The sequence below is a fragment of the Rattus norvegicus genome, chromosome 7 (assembly GCF_036323735.1).
Source record: "Rattus norvegicus strain BN/NHsdMcwi chromosome 7, GRCr8, whole genome shotgun sequence".
NCBI lineage: Eukaryota > Metazoa > Chordata > Mammalia > Rodentia > Muridae > Rattus > Rattus norvegicus.
Genome location: NC_086025.1, coordinates 1,518,558 through 1,532,349, shown reverse-complemented (window position 1 = coordinate 1,532,349; position 13,792 = coordinate 1,518,558). Strand labels below are relative to the sequence as shown.

Sequence of the window (13,792 nt, the reverse complement as noted above, 5' to 3'; positions counted from 1 at the left end):
ATCCTCCTGTAAGCTTGGGATGTAGGTTCGTGCTGCCACACTCATGTGTGTGCGTGTGCGTGTTGGGGGTGGAAAGCATGGGGTCAAAGTTCAACCTTGAGATGTCAGTACTCACCTTTCTGCTTCTGAGGCAGGATCTCTCTGCTGCTTCATAAGCCAGGTTAGTTGGCCCAGGAGCTTTTGGAGAGCCTCCTATTTCCACCTTCCACTTCCTGAAGGTGCGCAGTGAGAAATCGAATGCCTGAGCTATGGTGTCTGGCTTTTACAGAGGGGGTGGCGGGGATCCGAACTCAGGCTAGTGGGCTTGTGGGGCAATGGCCTTTACCCACTGAGAGATTTTGTTTGTGGTTGCTGGGGATTGAATTAGGTCCTCATGCTTGGGCTATACAGATAGAGCTGTCTTCCCAGCCCGCCCTTTCAGCCTTCCCTCCTTTCTGTATCCCCCCTCCCCTTTGTTTTGTTTTATTTTATTTTTTGCTATTTATCTCAGGCTGCCTTGACCTGCTGGCCTTATGGCTGTGAGCCATCCTGCCTGTCAGCATTTTAGTGTCTTAGAAATTCCCAAGTGTGCTGGCTAGTTTTATATCAACTTGACACGGGCTAGCGTCCCCTGAAAGGAAGGAACCTTGACTGAGACGATCCCTCCATTCGCTCTGTAGGCAATCCTGTAGAGCATTGTCTTAGTTGATTGATGGGGGAAGGACCCGCCAATGGCCTCTGCATCAGTTCTTACCTCCAGGTTCTATCCAGGTTTCCGCACCTGCCTGGACTTCCTTCAGCGATGGACTATGTAAGTCAAAGAAATCCTTTCCTCCCCGACCTGATTTTGGTCAGCATCAGGAAATATTGGAAAATGTAATCGCCGCTGCAGTTGAACACTCCCCCTCTTTAGCCTTAATAAATCCTCTATGATAGAGATGACTATCTCGGAGATTCTAAAATAAAAAGAAAATCTCACTTATCTACTGCTTTTCTCCCCTCTCCCCACTTCTTCAAGATTGGAGTATTAGAATTCTAATGTTCATGCTCCAGCTGTCGCAGACTCGTTCTCTTTCACGGACATGGTAGGGGGATGAGAACAGGACAGATAGGGACACTAGACAGGTTGGTCATTCTAGGCTTTCGTTCTAAATCGAGTGATTTCCCTAACGTTTTGCAAGGGCAGCCAGTTAAAAACTCAAAGAATATTCTTAGAGGCAAAACCGAGCGTTCTCTGGGTACCAAACGTTGGAGAGTTGACAAAGAATATGTAAGATTCAGACCAAACTCTTCCAGACCATCTGAACGCGTGGAAAGAGAAAAACCCCCAACACTAGCTCACTCTGAACTCAGTAATTAGAGTAGCGGCTCTGCATGACGTAACTCCACAGGCGCTCCAATCCCACGTGGGAGGAGCAGCTGCTCCCGCCCCTTAAGTGGGACGCCACGCCCCGTTCTCTCCCCGACCAGTCAAACACTGCCTTTTGGTTTCTTTCCCCCTTTTCCCGCCATCCAGCCCTCCCATCTTGACCCTCTGGTCCAATCACGGAGGCCCTGCCATCCCAAGTCCTCTCTAGCTTCCCAAGTCTACGCGGCGGGCGCAGCCCCAACAGGCAGGGGCGGGGCGGGGCTTGAGGTCCCGGGGGAGCACCATATATTACTGGGGGGAGCCGGAGCAGACACTGAGCTGCCTGCAGCTGCTCGGGCGGGCACTCCTAGAAGCCGCCCCATGGAGCGCTCCCCTGAAGAGGGCGCCGGCCCCGAGCCCTCAGGGCAGTCCCCGGCCACGGACTCCACGCGGGAGCGGGACGGGGGCTCTGGGGTCCCACCTGCCGGCCCAGGTGCGGCGAGCGAGGCCCTGGCGGTGCTGACTTCCTTCGGACGCCGCTTGTTGGTGCTGGTGCCGGTGTACCTGGCAGGGGCAGCGGGTCTTAGCGTGGGTTTCGTGCTTTTCGGCCTCGCCCTCTACCTGGGCTGGCGCCGGGTCCGCGACGGGAAAGAACGGAGCCTGAGGGCAGCGAGGCAGCTGCTGGATGACGAGGAGCGGATCACGGCAGAAACGCTTTATATGAGCCATCGGGAACTACCTGCCTGGGTGAGTTACCACGTCAGCCCTTGGTGCAGTACAGCTCTTCCCAGCCCCTCAGCTCGGGCTCTGCCTCCCTACGAAGTCAGCTCCCCGACTTAGGGCAGCGGCCCCCAGACTTTCCATCGTCCCGTTAGCGCTTGTTTGCTGGGACTCACCGCTCCAGGACGGCCACCCACTCTCCCCGCCCACCCGTGCCGCAGAGCGGATCCTTCCACGGAATCGGGACTTCCTCGGTCTCCTCGGACTACAGCAGTCCGTCTGAGCTGGCGCTCCCAACCAAGCGTGTAGACTGCTCGCTCCTCCCGACTTTTGGTGCCACTCGCGCCTTTGCCGCGCAGCCTCTGGGGATCCCTCCACCCCACCCCCCTTGATGGCTCAGAGGTTCCCTCGCCTCTGCTAGAGCTTTCAAGGCTTTTTATCTACTTAAGGGCATAAGGGTTTTCCGCTTCCTGCCTTGTCCCTAGGTACCCGCTGAGACCCAGCCCTGCAAGCATTGTTCCGCTGAGTCCCAGCACCTGGGAATGACCTACCACAGTCGCCTTCCAGCCTCTAGCTGGCCGGGCTGCTAGACTAAGGGAGGAGGTTCTGGGAAGAGGGTAGCTCGGGCTGCTGTAGTTCCCGCTGCTCCTTTTGACTCGCACCCTGGCGGCCCCACCCTTTTCCGGACTGTGGGCAGCCTTCGCTCGCTTGCTCAGCTGACCCAGGCCCTTATTACTACACCCTGTCTCCTGAGCTGAAACAGAAGCCTCTCCCTGACCTTGCTAAGCTGAGCGTGTTTCCAGCCCCTTTGGGTACCCTCCCTACTCTTCTCACTTAGAGGTGCCAGTTAGGTAGAGAGAGGCTAACACCAGTCACACTTGCTGTGCCCTGGAGAGAAAAAAAAAAGGAAGAGATGGTTCTATGTACCCTAAGCAGTAACTGTAATTGCTACTCCTTCTCATTGGGATCAATCCAACACCTCCCCACCTCAGTGCAGAGCACAGGTGCCCTTTCCCACTCAGGAAGAGAGAGAAAGGAGGTAGGGAGGAAAGGAAGGAGGGGAGAGAGACAGTGCGGAGGCTTGCGCAGGCACCAGCGCACCAGCGCACAGGCCTAAGTCTCTTCCTGGCCGACTCTAGGTTATCAGGGCTGGCTTTCTTCTTCTTCATCTTCTTATACTGGAGCCCACGCCCAGTCCTAGGGGAGCAGGGAAGGCTGGACAAAGGAACTAGGACTACTCGATCCCAGGTCCCCAGGGCTCTGATTTGACAGGATCTCCTCCTGAAAGAATGTGTCCTTCTCAAGGCTCCTCCCCTCCCCCTCTTCTCCTTTGCCCCAGAAGCTGCCATTTCGCATCTCAGAGCTATCTGAAGCATCTCTATGTGGCCCCACATCCTACCTGCTCCCCTTATTAAAGAAGCTTCAGTGTCCCCAAATACTAAGGAGAGAATTCTCCCACCCCCAGGATTGCGTCCTTAAATCTGTATTAGAACCTTTCTCTTACTGGGCGTGGTGGCGTGTCTTTAATCCTAGCACTTGGAGGCAGAAGCAGGTGGATTTTTCTGAACTGTAAGACTGCCTGGTCTATATAGTGAGTTCCAGGTCAGCCAGAGCTACATAATGAAACCCTATCTACAAACAAATGGAGAAAGCAACTTTTTTCCCCTTTGTTTAACCCATAGTCTCATACAGCCCAGGCTTGCTTTGAACTCCCTGCTGTCTTGCCTTTACCTACCAAGTGTTGGCATTATAGGTTTGTGTCCCCACGGCCAGCTAAAACCTTCTCCCAATAAACTCAAACTTTGTTTTTGTTTTTGTTTTTTTTTTTTTTAAAGAGGGGGGTAGAGAGATGATGGCTCTTCCAGAGGTCCTGGGTTCAATTCCCAGCACACACATGGCAGCTCGCTCACACTGCCTGTAACTCCCGATCCAAGGGATCTGACACCTTCACACAGACATACATGCAGGCAAAACACCAGTGTACATAAAATAAGTCATTAAAACAAAAAAGGTGGTGGGGGGAGGGAGGGAAGAAACCTCAGCACCCCAGCCCTGGGTATGAGGACCCCTGTCGTACAGACGCGTTCATCCCAGGAGCCTCTTAGGAAGCATGGATACCAAGTGTACTCATCACTGTCTCTGCCCTCTCCACGTCAGGTCAGCTTCCCAGATGTGGAAAAGGCGGAGTGGCTGAATAAGGTGAGGACTGTGTCAGTTTTGATTTTTCCTGGGTGGGGTTTATTCCCCTTTCAATGCCTTTCCACACTCCCGTTTCGGCATAGTCCCCAGAGCTGCCCATGGGACGAGTCTGAGGGGCTGTGTCTCCATGCCCACACCGGGCTCTGGACACTGAGCCCAAGGTGGCCTCAAATGATGCTCCCGCTGCAGCATCCAGCCTCAGGAAACAGCTGTACGCTGCCATGCCCAGATAGAACTCGATTTAGATCGGTGGTTCTCAACTTCCTGATGCTGTGACCCTTTAATACAGCTCCTAATGTTGTGGTGACCCCAACCATAGAATTATTTTTGTTGCCACTTAATAACTGTAATTTTGCTACTGTTATGAATTGTGATGTAAATATCTGTGTTTTCTGGTAGTCTTAGATGACCCCTGTGAAAGAGTCATTTGATCCCCTGAGGGTCACATCCTCTGCTTCAGTGGGAAAGGGGCCTCCCCGCCTCTCTGCTCTCTGACAGTCTGTCTTCCTTCCCTCCCTCCCTCCCTCCCTCCCTCCCTCCCTCCCTCCCTCCCTCCCTCCCTCCCTTCCTTCCTTCCTTCCTTCCTTCCTTCCTTCCTTCCTTCCTTCCTTCCCAGATTGTGGTGCAGGTATGGCCCTTCCTAGGCCAATATATGGAGAAGCTTCTGGCTGAAACGGTAGCCCCAGCTGTCCGGGGAGCTAACCCCCATCTGCAAACTTTCACATTTACTCGTGTGGAGCTGGGTGAAAAGGTACTCGTGTGAGGGAGTGGGGCACCCCGAGGGCTGAAGTACACCTTTTCCCCTCCTGCCTCTTCTGAGACCACCTCTCTCTTTAGCCAGTAAGAATCATCGGAGTCAAGGTTCACCCTAGTCAGAGAAAAGATCAGATTCTACTGGACTTGAATGTCAGGTAACTTCCAACCTTCCTCCTCCCCTGCCAGTGGGCCCTTGGTCACCCCTGACTACTCAGCTGCCCCTGCTCTCCCTAGAAGCCTAGCACTAACTTCTTTATTCTCTTCTTACTGCCTCCCAGCTACGTGGGGGACCTACAGATTGATGTGGAAGTTAAAAAATACTTCTGCAAAGCCGGAGTCAAGGGCATGCAGGTGGGGCTGACGTCTGGGCCTTTCTATGGGGTCTTTGCCCTAAGTGTTTCGGGCTCTGGGGAAGGAGGCGGGGCTAGGAACAGCTGAGCCTTGGGAGGTGTGGCAGGACCCAGGGGTCTTCGCTTCTCCCTCCAGCTCCACGGTGTCTTGCGGGTGATTCTTGAGCCGCTCATAGGGGACCTTCCTATCGTGGGGGCAGTGTCCATGTTCTTCATCAAACGCCCGGTACGGAGAACACTGTTGGGAGATGGGAGACATGGGACTGTGGGGCTCTGGAAGAGAGGTGGGAGCGTGGGGTTCAGGAAGAAAGCGGTACATAAAGGTAGCTATGGACATTGACAAGATGGATCAGAGGCTGTGCGTGCCTGTGCTCCCTAGGATCTGTCCTGACTCTCCTGCCCTTCTCTTCCAGACACTTGACATCAACTGGACAGGGATGACCAACCTGCTGGATATCCCAGGACTTAGGTATTGGGCACCCTCCTAAGTACCTAGTCCTGGGCTGAGGGTTCAGAGATACAAAGCAAGACACTTTACCCTGTGCCTCTGAGCCTCACTGTGCTTGGGGAGATTGAAAGTAAACTCCAGGGAAATCTGACTAAGGTTTTTTTTTCCTTCTGTGGGAGGAACATGCACTTTGGTAGGGGACGGAGAGGATATAGCAAAGGGAGTTGGGGGCCAAGAGGAACAAAAGGGTCCTCAGAGTCTTCCTCGCTGGCTGGGCGGGACTGGACCCACTTTCTCTCGGGGGCCCGTGGCGCCAGCAAGATGGTCAAGTGTGGTGGTGTCCGTACTTCCGAGAAGCTCCGCAGTCATCGACAGGACCAGAAGTGGCATGATAAACAGTACAAGAAAGCCCACTTGGGCACAGCCAGTCGGTCTGGGGTTGCCTCCCATGCAAAGCGAATTGGCCTGGAAAAAGTAGGGTTGAAGTCAAACAGCCAAATTCTGCCATCGGGAAGTGTGTCAGGTGCAGCTCGTCAAGAACAGCAAGTAGATCACAGCATTCTGGCCCCAATGATGGCTGCTTGAACTTCATTGAGGAAAATGATGAAGTTCTGGTTGCTGGATTTGGTCTCAAAGGCCGTGCCGAGGGTGATGTTCCTGGAGTCCGCTTTAAGGCGGTTAAAGTAGCTAATGTGTCTCTTTTGGTTCTGTACAAAGGCAAGAAGGAAAGACCAAGATCCTAATTTTTGACAATGAAAACAAAGTAATAAATTTTCATATTCTGAAAAGGGCGGGCTGAACTACCTAAACTAGGTGTTGGTGGCTCACATCTATAATCCTGGGACGTGGGAGGTTGGAGTTCAGTGCCATCGTGGGCTACATAACAAATTCCAGCTCAGCCAGAGATATGCAGCAAGGTTTAAAGGTTTAAGTCTTTGTTTGCAGGAAGACACACAGTTGGGGTAGGGGAAAAACCTAGACATTGAACCATTCTCCCACTTCCCACTTAGCTCACTCTCTGACACGATGATCATGGACTCCATTGCTGCCTTCCTTGTGCTCCCTAACCGACTGTTGGTGCCCCTTGTGCCTGACCTTCAAGATGTGGCCCAGCTGCGGTCCCCACTACCCAGGGTATGGCATCTCTCAAAAGACTGAGCTTTCCCTCAAGGGGCCTGTGCTGGGTCATAGTTTCTCACCAGTGGATTCCTGACCCCAGGGCATTATCCGGATTCACCTGCTGGCAGCCCGAGGTCTGAGTTCCAAGGACAAGTATGTGAAAGGCCTGATTGAGGGCAAATCGGATCCCTATGCGCTTGTTCGAGTGGGCACCCAGACATTCTGCAGCCGCGTCATAGATGAGGAGCTCAACCCTCGCTGGGGAGAGACGTATGAGGTAGGAAGCCAAGAAATGTGTGTGCATGTGTGCGTGCATATGCGTGGGTTTGTCCATAGATGTGTGTATATATGCTCCTGTGCATGTGTGTGTACACACTCGTGTACATGTTTGCATTTTTGTGTGTGTGTGTGCACGCAAGTGTGCATGCATGTGCATGCCCACACATTGTGTGCTCGCGTGCGTGTGCGCGCGCACACACACACACACACACACGGGCTTGAGACCCTGAGAGACGGTGGGAAGACCACAGCCCTCTGTGCTCTCCAGGTGATAGTCCATGAAGTTCCAGGACAGGAGATCGAGGTGGAGGTATTTGACAAGGATCCAGATAAAGATGACTTTCTGGGAAGGTGAGACTACCTATTTAGATTCTAAAGTCCCAGTACTACCAAGATTCTGGAGGCAGCAGAGCATGTACACACAAAACACACCCTCCCTCCCTCCCTCCCTCCCCTCCATGTAATCATTACGCATGCACTGCTCTTGCAGAGGATTCTAGTTTGATCCCTAGCACCCAGGGAGGCTTACAACCTCTGGCCTTCTTAGGCACCTGCACTCACATGTACATACCCACACACAGAATTCTTAAAAATAGCAAAGTAATGGGTTCAGTCCCCAGCTCTGAAAAAAAAATAGCGAAGTAAAAAAGGATTCTTGGATTACTCCTGGATGGTGAGTGGAGGGAAACCTGCTGACTTGCTAATACTTGTGTCACTGTCCTCTCCACCCCTCTTCCAGAATGAAGCTGGACGTAGGGAAGGTATTACAGGCTGGAGTCCTGGATAATGTAAGTTGGGAGAAGAGGAAGGTGGAGCGATCTCTCCCTCTGGGAAGTGACAGCTGCTGCCTTTTGGGTGGTCTCTGACCTCTGCTTGTCACTTCCCTTCGACTCCCTGCAGTGGTACCCTCTACAAGGTGGGCAAGGCCAAGTTCACTTGAGGTTAGAATGGCTATCACTTCTACCAGATGCAGAAAAGCTGGATCAGGTAAGAGGCATAGGACACCGGAAGCTGGGGACACGGGGGTGGGGGGTGAGGTCTGACCTCTGCTCCCTCCTCCCAGGTTCTACAGTGGAATCGAGGCATCACTTCTCGGCCAGAGCCCCCGTCAGCTGCCATCCTTGTTGTCTACTTGGATCGAGCCCAGGATCTTCCTGTGAGTTTGGCTTGTAGTATGGGTGGATTCGAGTCTTGGGGAAAGGATGCCCACTCCTCCTTTGCTGAGGATGCAGATGCCCCTGCCTGCAACGGTTCTGAGGAGGGGTCAGGTCCACCTTGAGGAAGAGTCTGCTGGCCCTGCCTTACATCATCAGACCACAGACACCCAACACTCAAAGGATGATGTCTGAATTCTATTCCCCAACACAGCTGAAGAAAGGCAACAAGGAACCCAATCCCATGGTGCAACTGTCAGTTCAGGATGTGACCCAGGAGAGCAAGGTAGGGGTGAGGACAGCACTGGTTCAGAATAAAGGGGAGCAGGCCTTGCCTGCCTTACGACGCTTGCTAGTTTCAAAGCACATGGGAATGGTGCTGTGTCATCCTCCTCAGGCTACCTACAGCACCAACTGCCCAGTGTGGGAGGAGGCTTTCCGATTCTTCCTGCAAGACCCTCGAAGCCAGGAGCTTGATGTGCAGGTGAGAGCTGCCCTGTCCTGACTGCCTCCTCCCAACTCTGCCTCGTCCTGTCTTCCAGGCTTTTATCAGTTGCTTTTCCCCCTGCTTTCTTAGATCTGTGTTGTGTGTGTGTGTGTGTGTGTGTGTGTGTGACAGACAGAGAAAGACAGAGACAGAGAAACAGAGAGACAGAGATAGATAGAAGATAGATAGATATAGAAAATAGATTAGGTAGGTAGATAGATAGAAAATAGGTAGATAGATAGATAGATAGATAGATAGATAGATAGATAGATAGGGATTAATTTAGCCTTCATCTGTCTTCACAGTGCTGGGATGTGGGTGTGAGCCCCACATCTAGCTTTGTGTTTTGTTTTTTTTAAATATTTATTTATTTTATGTATATGAGGACACTGTCACTCTCTTCAGACACACCAGAAGAGGGCATCAGATCCCATCACAGATGGTTGTGAACCACCATGTGGTTACTTGGAATTGAACTCAGGACCTCTGGAAGAGCAGTCAGTGCTCTTAACCACTGAGCCATCTCTCCAGCCCCACAGTGTAACTTATTATTATTTTACTTGTTCATTTTTCATCCTGCTCACTAACCCCCTGTCAATGACCCCCTCCTACAATTTTTCCCAGTTTTTTTTTTTTTTTTTTTTTGTTTGTTTGTTTTTTTGGATAGGGGCTCACTGTGTAGGCCTGGCTGGCCTCAAGCTCACAGAAATCCACCAGCCTCTGCCTTAGTGTGTCAAAGTGTGCCACCACACCTGGCTTAAAATTTATTTTTATAGTTGGTAACTCTGTACTTAAAATGAGTAATTTTTATGGTGGGGAGATTTGTGCTCCAATAAACTTAGCATGTAGCATTTAAAGGTCATAGAGCAGTCAGGAAACATTGTATCATAGCTTCCTTGCTTACTGGTCAGGTTGAGAGAGGAAACATGTAGCTGCTGATAGTACAGCCTTGGAAGGTCCTCAGAGAAGAGAGGGAGGCTGGAATAAGTAGGGTTGGAGCCTGGGGGCCAGCAAAGCATTGGCTCAGTTGGGAGATAGAGACATAGCCTGGTGACCGGCATTTGATCTCCAGAAAATACTTAAAGGTGGGAAGAGAGAACCAACTCCACAAAATTGTCCTCTGACCTCCACACATGCCCTTGGGACACATTCCATGTATGTCACATGCCCATATACAGCAAACAATCTTTTTTCATTTGGAACAAAGATCTCAACTGAGCCTGAAGGATAGTAAGTGAGGCTGGAATAGGCAGGAGAGAGAATGAAGAAGTTCTCGGGGAACAGAAAGAGCAACAAGGCAGAGCGAAGGTGGTGTTGACAGAAGACGGTCATAGGCCGGTTTGTAACTGTCGGGAGGGAGAGCAGAGCTGGAGTCCTGTTACAGTGTCCTCAATATGCCTCCTTCCCTAGTGATTCACCTCCATTCCTGTGCCCTGCCACCAGGTGAAGGACGACTCCAGGGCCCTGACTTTAGGGGCCCTGACCCTCCCCCTTGCTCGCCTGTTGACTGCCTCTGAACTCACCCTGGACCAGTGGTTCCAGCTCAGCAGCTCAGGCCCAAACTCCAGGCTCTACATGAAACTGGTCATGCGGGTATGGCTATGGAGGAACCGTGCAGGGGGAAGTGGGAGGGGCGTGGGGGGTGGCTGTGGATCCTTTGGTCTTCAGAGAGTGGAATAGGAATACCCTGTGCAGGCACATCAGAAACGGTGTGTAGAGCTGACTGGGGGAAGGAATGAGAGGAGCCCGAGCTCTGTCCTTGGCCTGCGGCCTGCCCAGGAGTTCATCTGCTGACTGCCCGTGCTGGGCACTCACACTGTCTTTCTTTTTTTTTTTTCTTTTTTTTTTTTTTTTTTCGGAGCTGGGGACCGAACCCAGGGCCTTGCGGTTGCTAGGCAAGCGCTCTACCACTGAGCTAAATCCCCAACCCCACACTGTCTTTCTTATACTGCAGATCCTGTACTTAGATTCCTCAGAAATGCGCTTGCCCACTGAGCCTGGTGCCCAGGACTGGGACAGTGAGAGTCCAGAGACAGGCAGCAGTGTGGATGCCCCACCTCGGCCCTACCACACGACTCCTAACAGCCACTTTGGGACTGAGGTAAATTGATACCTGGAAGCTAGAAGGCCCTGTCTGTCCACACTGTGTACCAAGCCTGTTTTAGGGGTGCTTCTGAGAGTTCTTGCTCTCTTTGGTCAGCATCTGTTCCTTCTGTAGAATGTTCTTCGGATCCATGTATTAGAAGCCCAGGACCTAATTGCCAAAGACCGTTTCTTGGGGGGGCTGGTTAAGGGCAAATCAGACCCCTACGTCAAACTGAAGGTGGCAGGAAGAAGTCTCCGGACCCACGTTGTTCGGGAGGATCTCAATCCCCGCTGGAATGAGGTTTTTGAGGTCAGAAGTGAGTGGCTGGGGCACCTCTATGTGTCCCAACAGTGACTGTCATTCTTCTGTGATCATCGGATGAGGGTGGGGTCAGCTGATGGGGGTGTGGCTATCTGGTGGGGTGTGGCCATCTGGTGGGGGTGTGGTCAGCTGTTGGGGGTGGGTAGTCATTTGGAGAGGAAAGAGAGAGACTTCCCTTTTCCCCCACTAGGTGATTGTCACATCAATCCCTGGCCAAGAGCTTGACATTGAGGTCTTTGATAAGGACTTGGACAAGGATGACTTTTTGGGCAGGTAAGAGGATAGGAAGCAGTTGGATAGGGCCCGTAGGCCAGGGTGTCGACAGTCAGCCTCGTCTTTACCCTTCACCACAGGTATAAAGTGGGTCTCACCACAGTGCTCAACAGTGGCTTTCTTGATGAGGTGAGCATGGGCTGAGAGGCTGTGTCTCCTGATCTTGACCCAAGCCTCATTCTCATCCTCAACCGTTCCTGCCTGTACCCACAGTGGCTGACCCTGGAGGATGTCCCATCTGGGCGCCTGCACTTGCGCCTGGAGCGTCTGAGCCCCAGACCGACTGCTGCTGAGTTAGAGGAGGTAAGAGGAGCCGCTGGGGCAAGACAAGGCAGGGCGCACCCTCTGTCAGCGTCCAAATCGAATCTCAGGTCCCAGGAAGTCAGTCCCTATCCATAGCCCACTGTGTGTCCAGGTGCTGCAGGTGAACAGCCTGATCCAGACCCAGAAGAGCTCAGAGCTGGCGGCAGCCCTGCTGTCTGTCTACTTGGAGCGCTCAGAAGATCTGCCGGTGAGAACAACCAGCTCCAGCTCTACGCCCAATAGGTTCCTGCCAGGGTGGTGTTGGGGTGAGATCAGTCAAAGCTATGAGGATGGGGGCTGTCACATGAACATGGAGGTGTGGCTCTGTGCTCTGTGACTTTAACATGTAACTGCGGGAGACTAGGTCTAAACTTACGAGTGACTGATATTTCCTTTCAGCTCCGAAAAGGAACCAAGCCTCCCAGTCCTTATGCTATTCTAACCGTGGGAGAGACATCCCATAAAACTAAGGTAGAAGGAGATGCTCTCTAAGGGGATCCTTCCCTGATAAGGTCGGGAGGGAGGAATCTGCAAGACTGAGTGCCACTGCTCATCCTAACCTCTCGATTGCCAACAGACTGTCTCCCAGACTTCAGCCCCCATCTGGGAGGAGAGTGCCTCCTTTCTCATCAGGAAGCCACATGCTGAGAGCCTGGAGCTGCAGGTACTGTGAACTCCTGACCAGGTACAGGGTGACCTTCTGGAAAGCTCCTGGTGGCAAACACCTGTGATAGCTCCTGGGAATCTGAGGCAGGAGGATTGCACTGAGTTCAAGGCCAGTCTGGGCTAGTAAGACCCTGTTTCAAGAAAAGAACACACCACCACCATCAAACAAAAGAGAAGTGTTAGGGCTAGGGTTTTACAGCTGTGAACAGACACCATGACCAAGACAACTCTTACAAGGACAGCATTTAATTGGAGCTGGTTTACGGGTTCAGAGGTTCAGTCCATTATCATCAAGGCAGTAACATGGCAGTGTCCAGGCAGGCATGGTGCAGGAGGAGCTGAGAGTTCTACATCTTCATCTGAAGGCTGCTGGCAGAATACTGACTTCCAGGCAGCTAGGTCTTAAAGCCCACACCCATAGTGGTACACCTACTCCAACAGGACCACACCCCCTCCAACAAGGCCACACCTCCTCCAACAGGGCCACACCTTCTAGTAGTGCCACTCCCTGGGCAGAGTATATACAAGCCATCACAGGAAGGAAAGCTTGAGTCCTCAGCTCTGGTCACAGTGTCATGGGAGGACAACAGATGGAGGATACTTCTAGAAGAGTAGGTGAAGACTTGAGGAGAGAAGAGGAGGGGTCCTACCAGACCAGGGAGGTGGGGCAGTGAAGCATCCTTGGAAAGCTTCTGAACTTAAGGGCTGACAGGCCCTAAGCAACAAGACTAGAAAGGTCAGTGGTGGATCTCAGGGGCAGCTTACAAACACCTGCCCTCCAGCTCCACAGGATCGGGTGCCTCTTACAGTCCTTGAGTGAGTACTCTCATACACACATAAATGAAATAAAACCAGAATTTTTTTTTTCCGGAGCTGGGGACCGAACCCAGGGCCTTGCGCTTGCTAGGTAAGCGCTCTACCACTGAGCTAAATCCCCAACCCTCAGAATTTTTAAATTTTATTTATTTTGTTTTGTTTTGTTTTGTTTTTTTGAGACAGAGTTTTCTCTGAGTCATGAGCCCTGGCTGTCCTGGACTTGCTCTGTAGACCAGGCTGGCCTAGAACTCAGGAGATCCTTCTGAGTGCTGGGATTAATGGGGTTGGGGATTTAGCTCAGTGGTAGAGCACTGCTTGCTAGGCAAGCGCAAGGCCCTGGGTTCGGTCCCCAGCTCTGAAAAAAAAAAATTAAAAAACTTTTGGCGAGGGACAGCTGGTGCGTGCCTGTGCTTCTGGCAGATCACAGGTTCTAGGTTTACTATGGGTAGCTTCAAGGCCAGCCTAGCTCATGAGGCCCTGTCTCAAAA

The 13,792-nt window shown here is 52.2% G+C and overlaps 1 protein-coding gene and 1 pseudogene across 2 annotated transcripts in view; both read left to right on the top strand.

Annotated features, from left to right (window-relative positions):
- Nucleotides 1–1,513: 1,513 nt before the first annotated feature.
- The window catches only part of Esyt1 (extended synaptotagmin 1), a 17,456-nt gene continuing 5,177 nt past the window's right edge, over nucleotides 1,514–13,792 (top strand). The window contains exons 1-24 of one of the 2 annotated variants that reach the window (XM_063263122.1): nucleotides 1,514–2,074; nucleotides 4,205–4,246; nucleotides 4,863–4,997; nucleotides 5,084–5,157; nucleotides 5,281–5,353; nucleotides 5,489–5,578; nucleotides 5,766–5,821; nucleotides 6,811–6,934; nucleotides 7,020–7,196; nucleotides 7,467–7,549; nucleotides 7,938–7,986; nucleotides 8,099–8,185; nucleotides 8,262–8,354; nucleotides 8,567–8,638; nucleotides 8,750–8,836; nucleotides 10,283–10,432; nucleotides 10,794–10,940; nucleotides 11,058–11,234; nucleotides 11,437–11,519; nucleotides 11,600–11,648; nucleotides 11,733–11,822; nucleotides 11,935–12,030; nucleotides 12,222–12,293; nucleotides 12,400–12,486. In XM_063263122.1, coding sequence (XP_063119192.1) covers nucleotides 1,709–2,074; nucleotides 4,205–4,246; nucleotides 4,863–4,997; nucleotides 5,084–5,157; nucleotides 5,281–5,353; nucleotides 5,489–5,578; nucleotides 5,766–5,821; nucleotides 6,811–6,934; nucleotides 7,020–7,196; nucleotides 7,467–7,549; nucleotides 7,938–7,986; nucleotides 8,099–8,185; nucleotides 8,262–8,354; nucleotides 8,567–8,638; nucleotides 8,750–8,836; nucleotides 10,283–10,432; nucleotides 10,794–10,940; nucleotides 11,058–11,234; nucleotides 11,437–11,519; nucleotides 11,600–11,648; nucleotides 11,733–11,822; nucleotides 11,935–12,030; nucleotides 12,222–12,293; nucleotides 12,400–12,486 — 2,559 coding nt within the window. In that variant the 5' untranslated portion in view covers nucleotides 1,514–1,708. 2 annotated transcript variants of the gene reach the window in all.
- On the top strand, nucleotides 5,828–6,804 carry Rps23-ps3 (ribosomal protein S23, pseudogene 3; annotated as a pseudogene).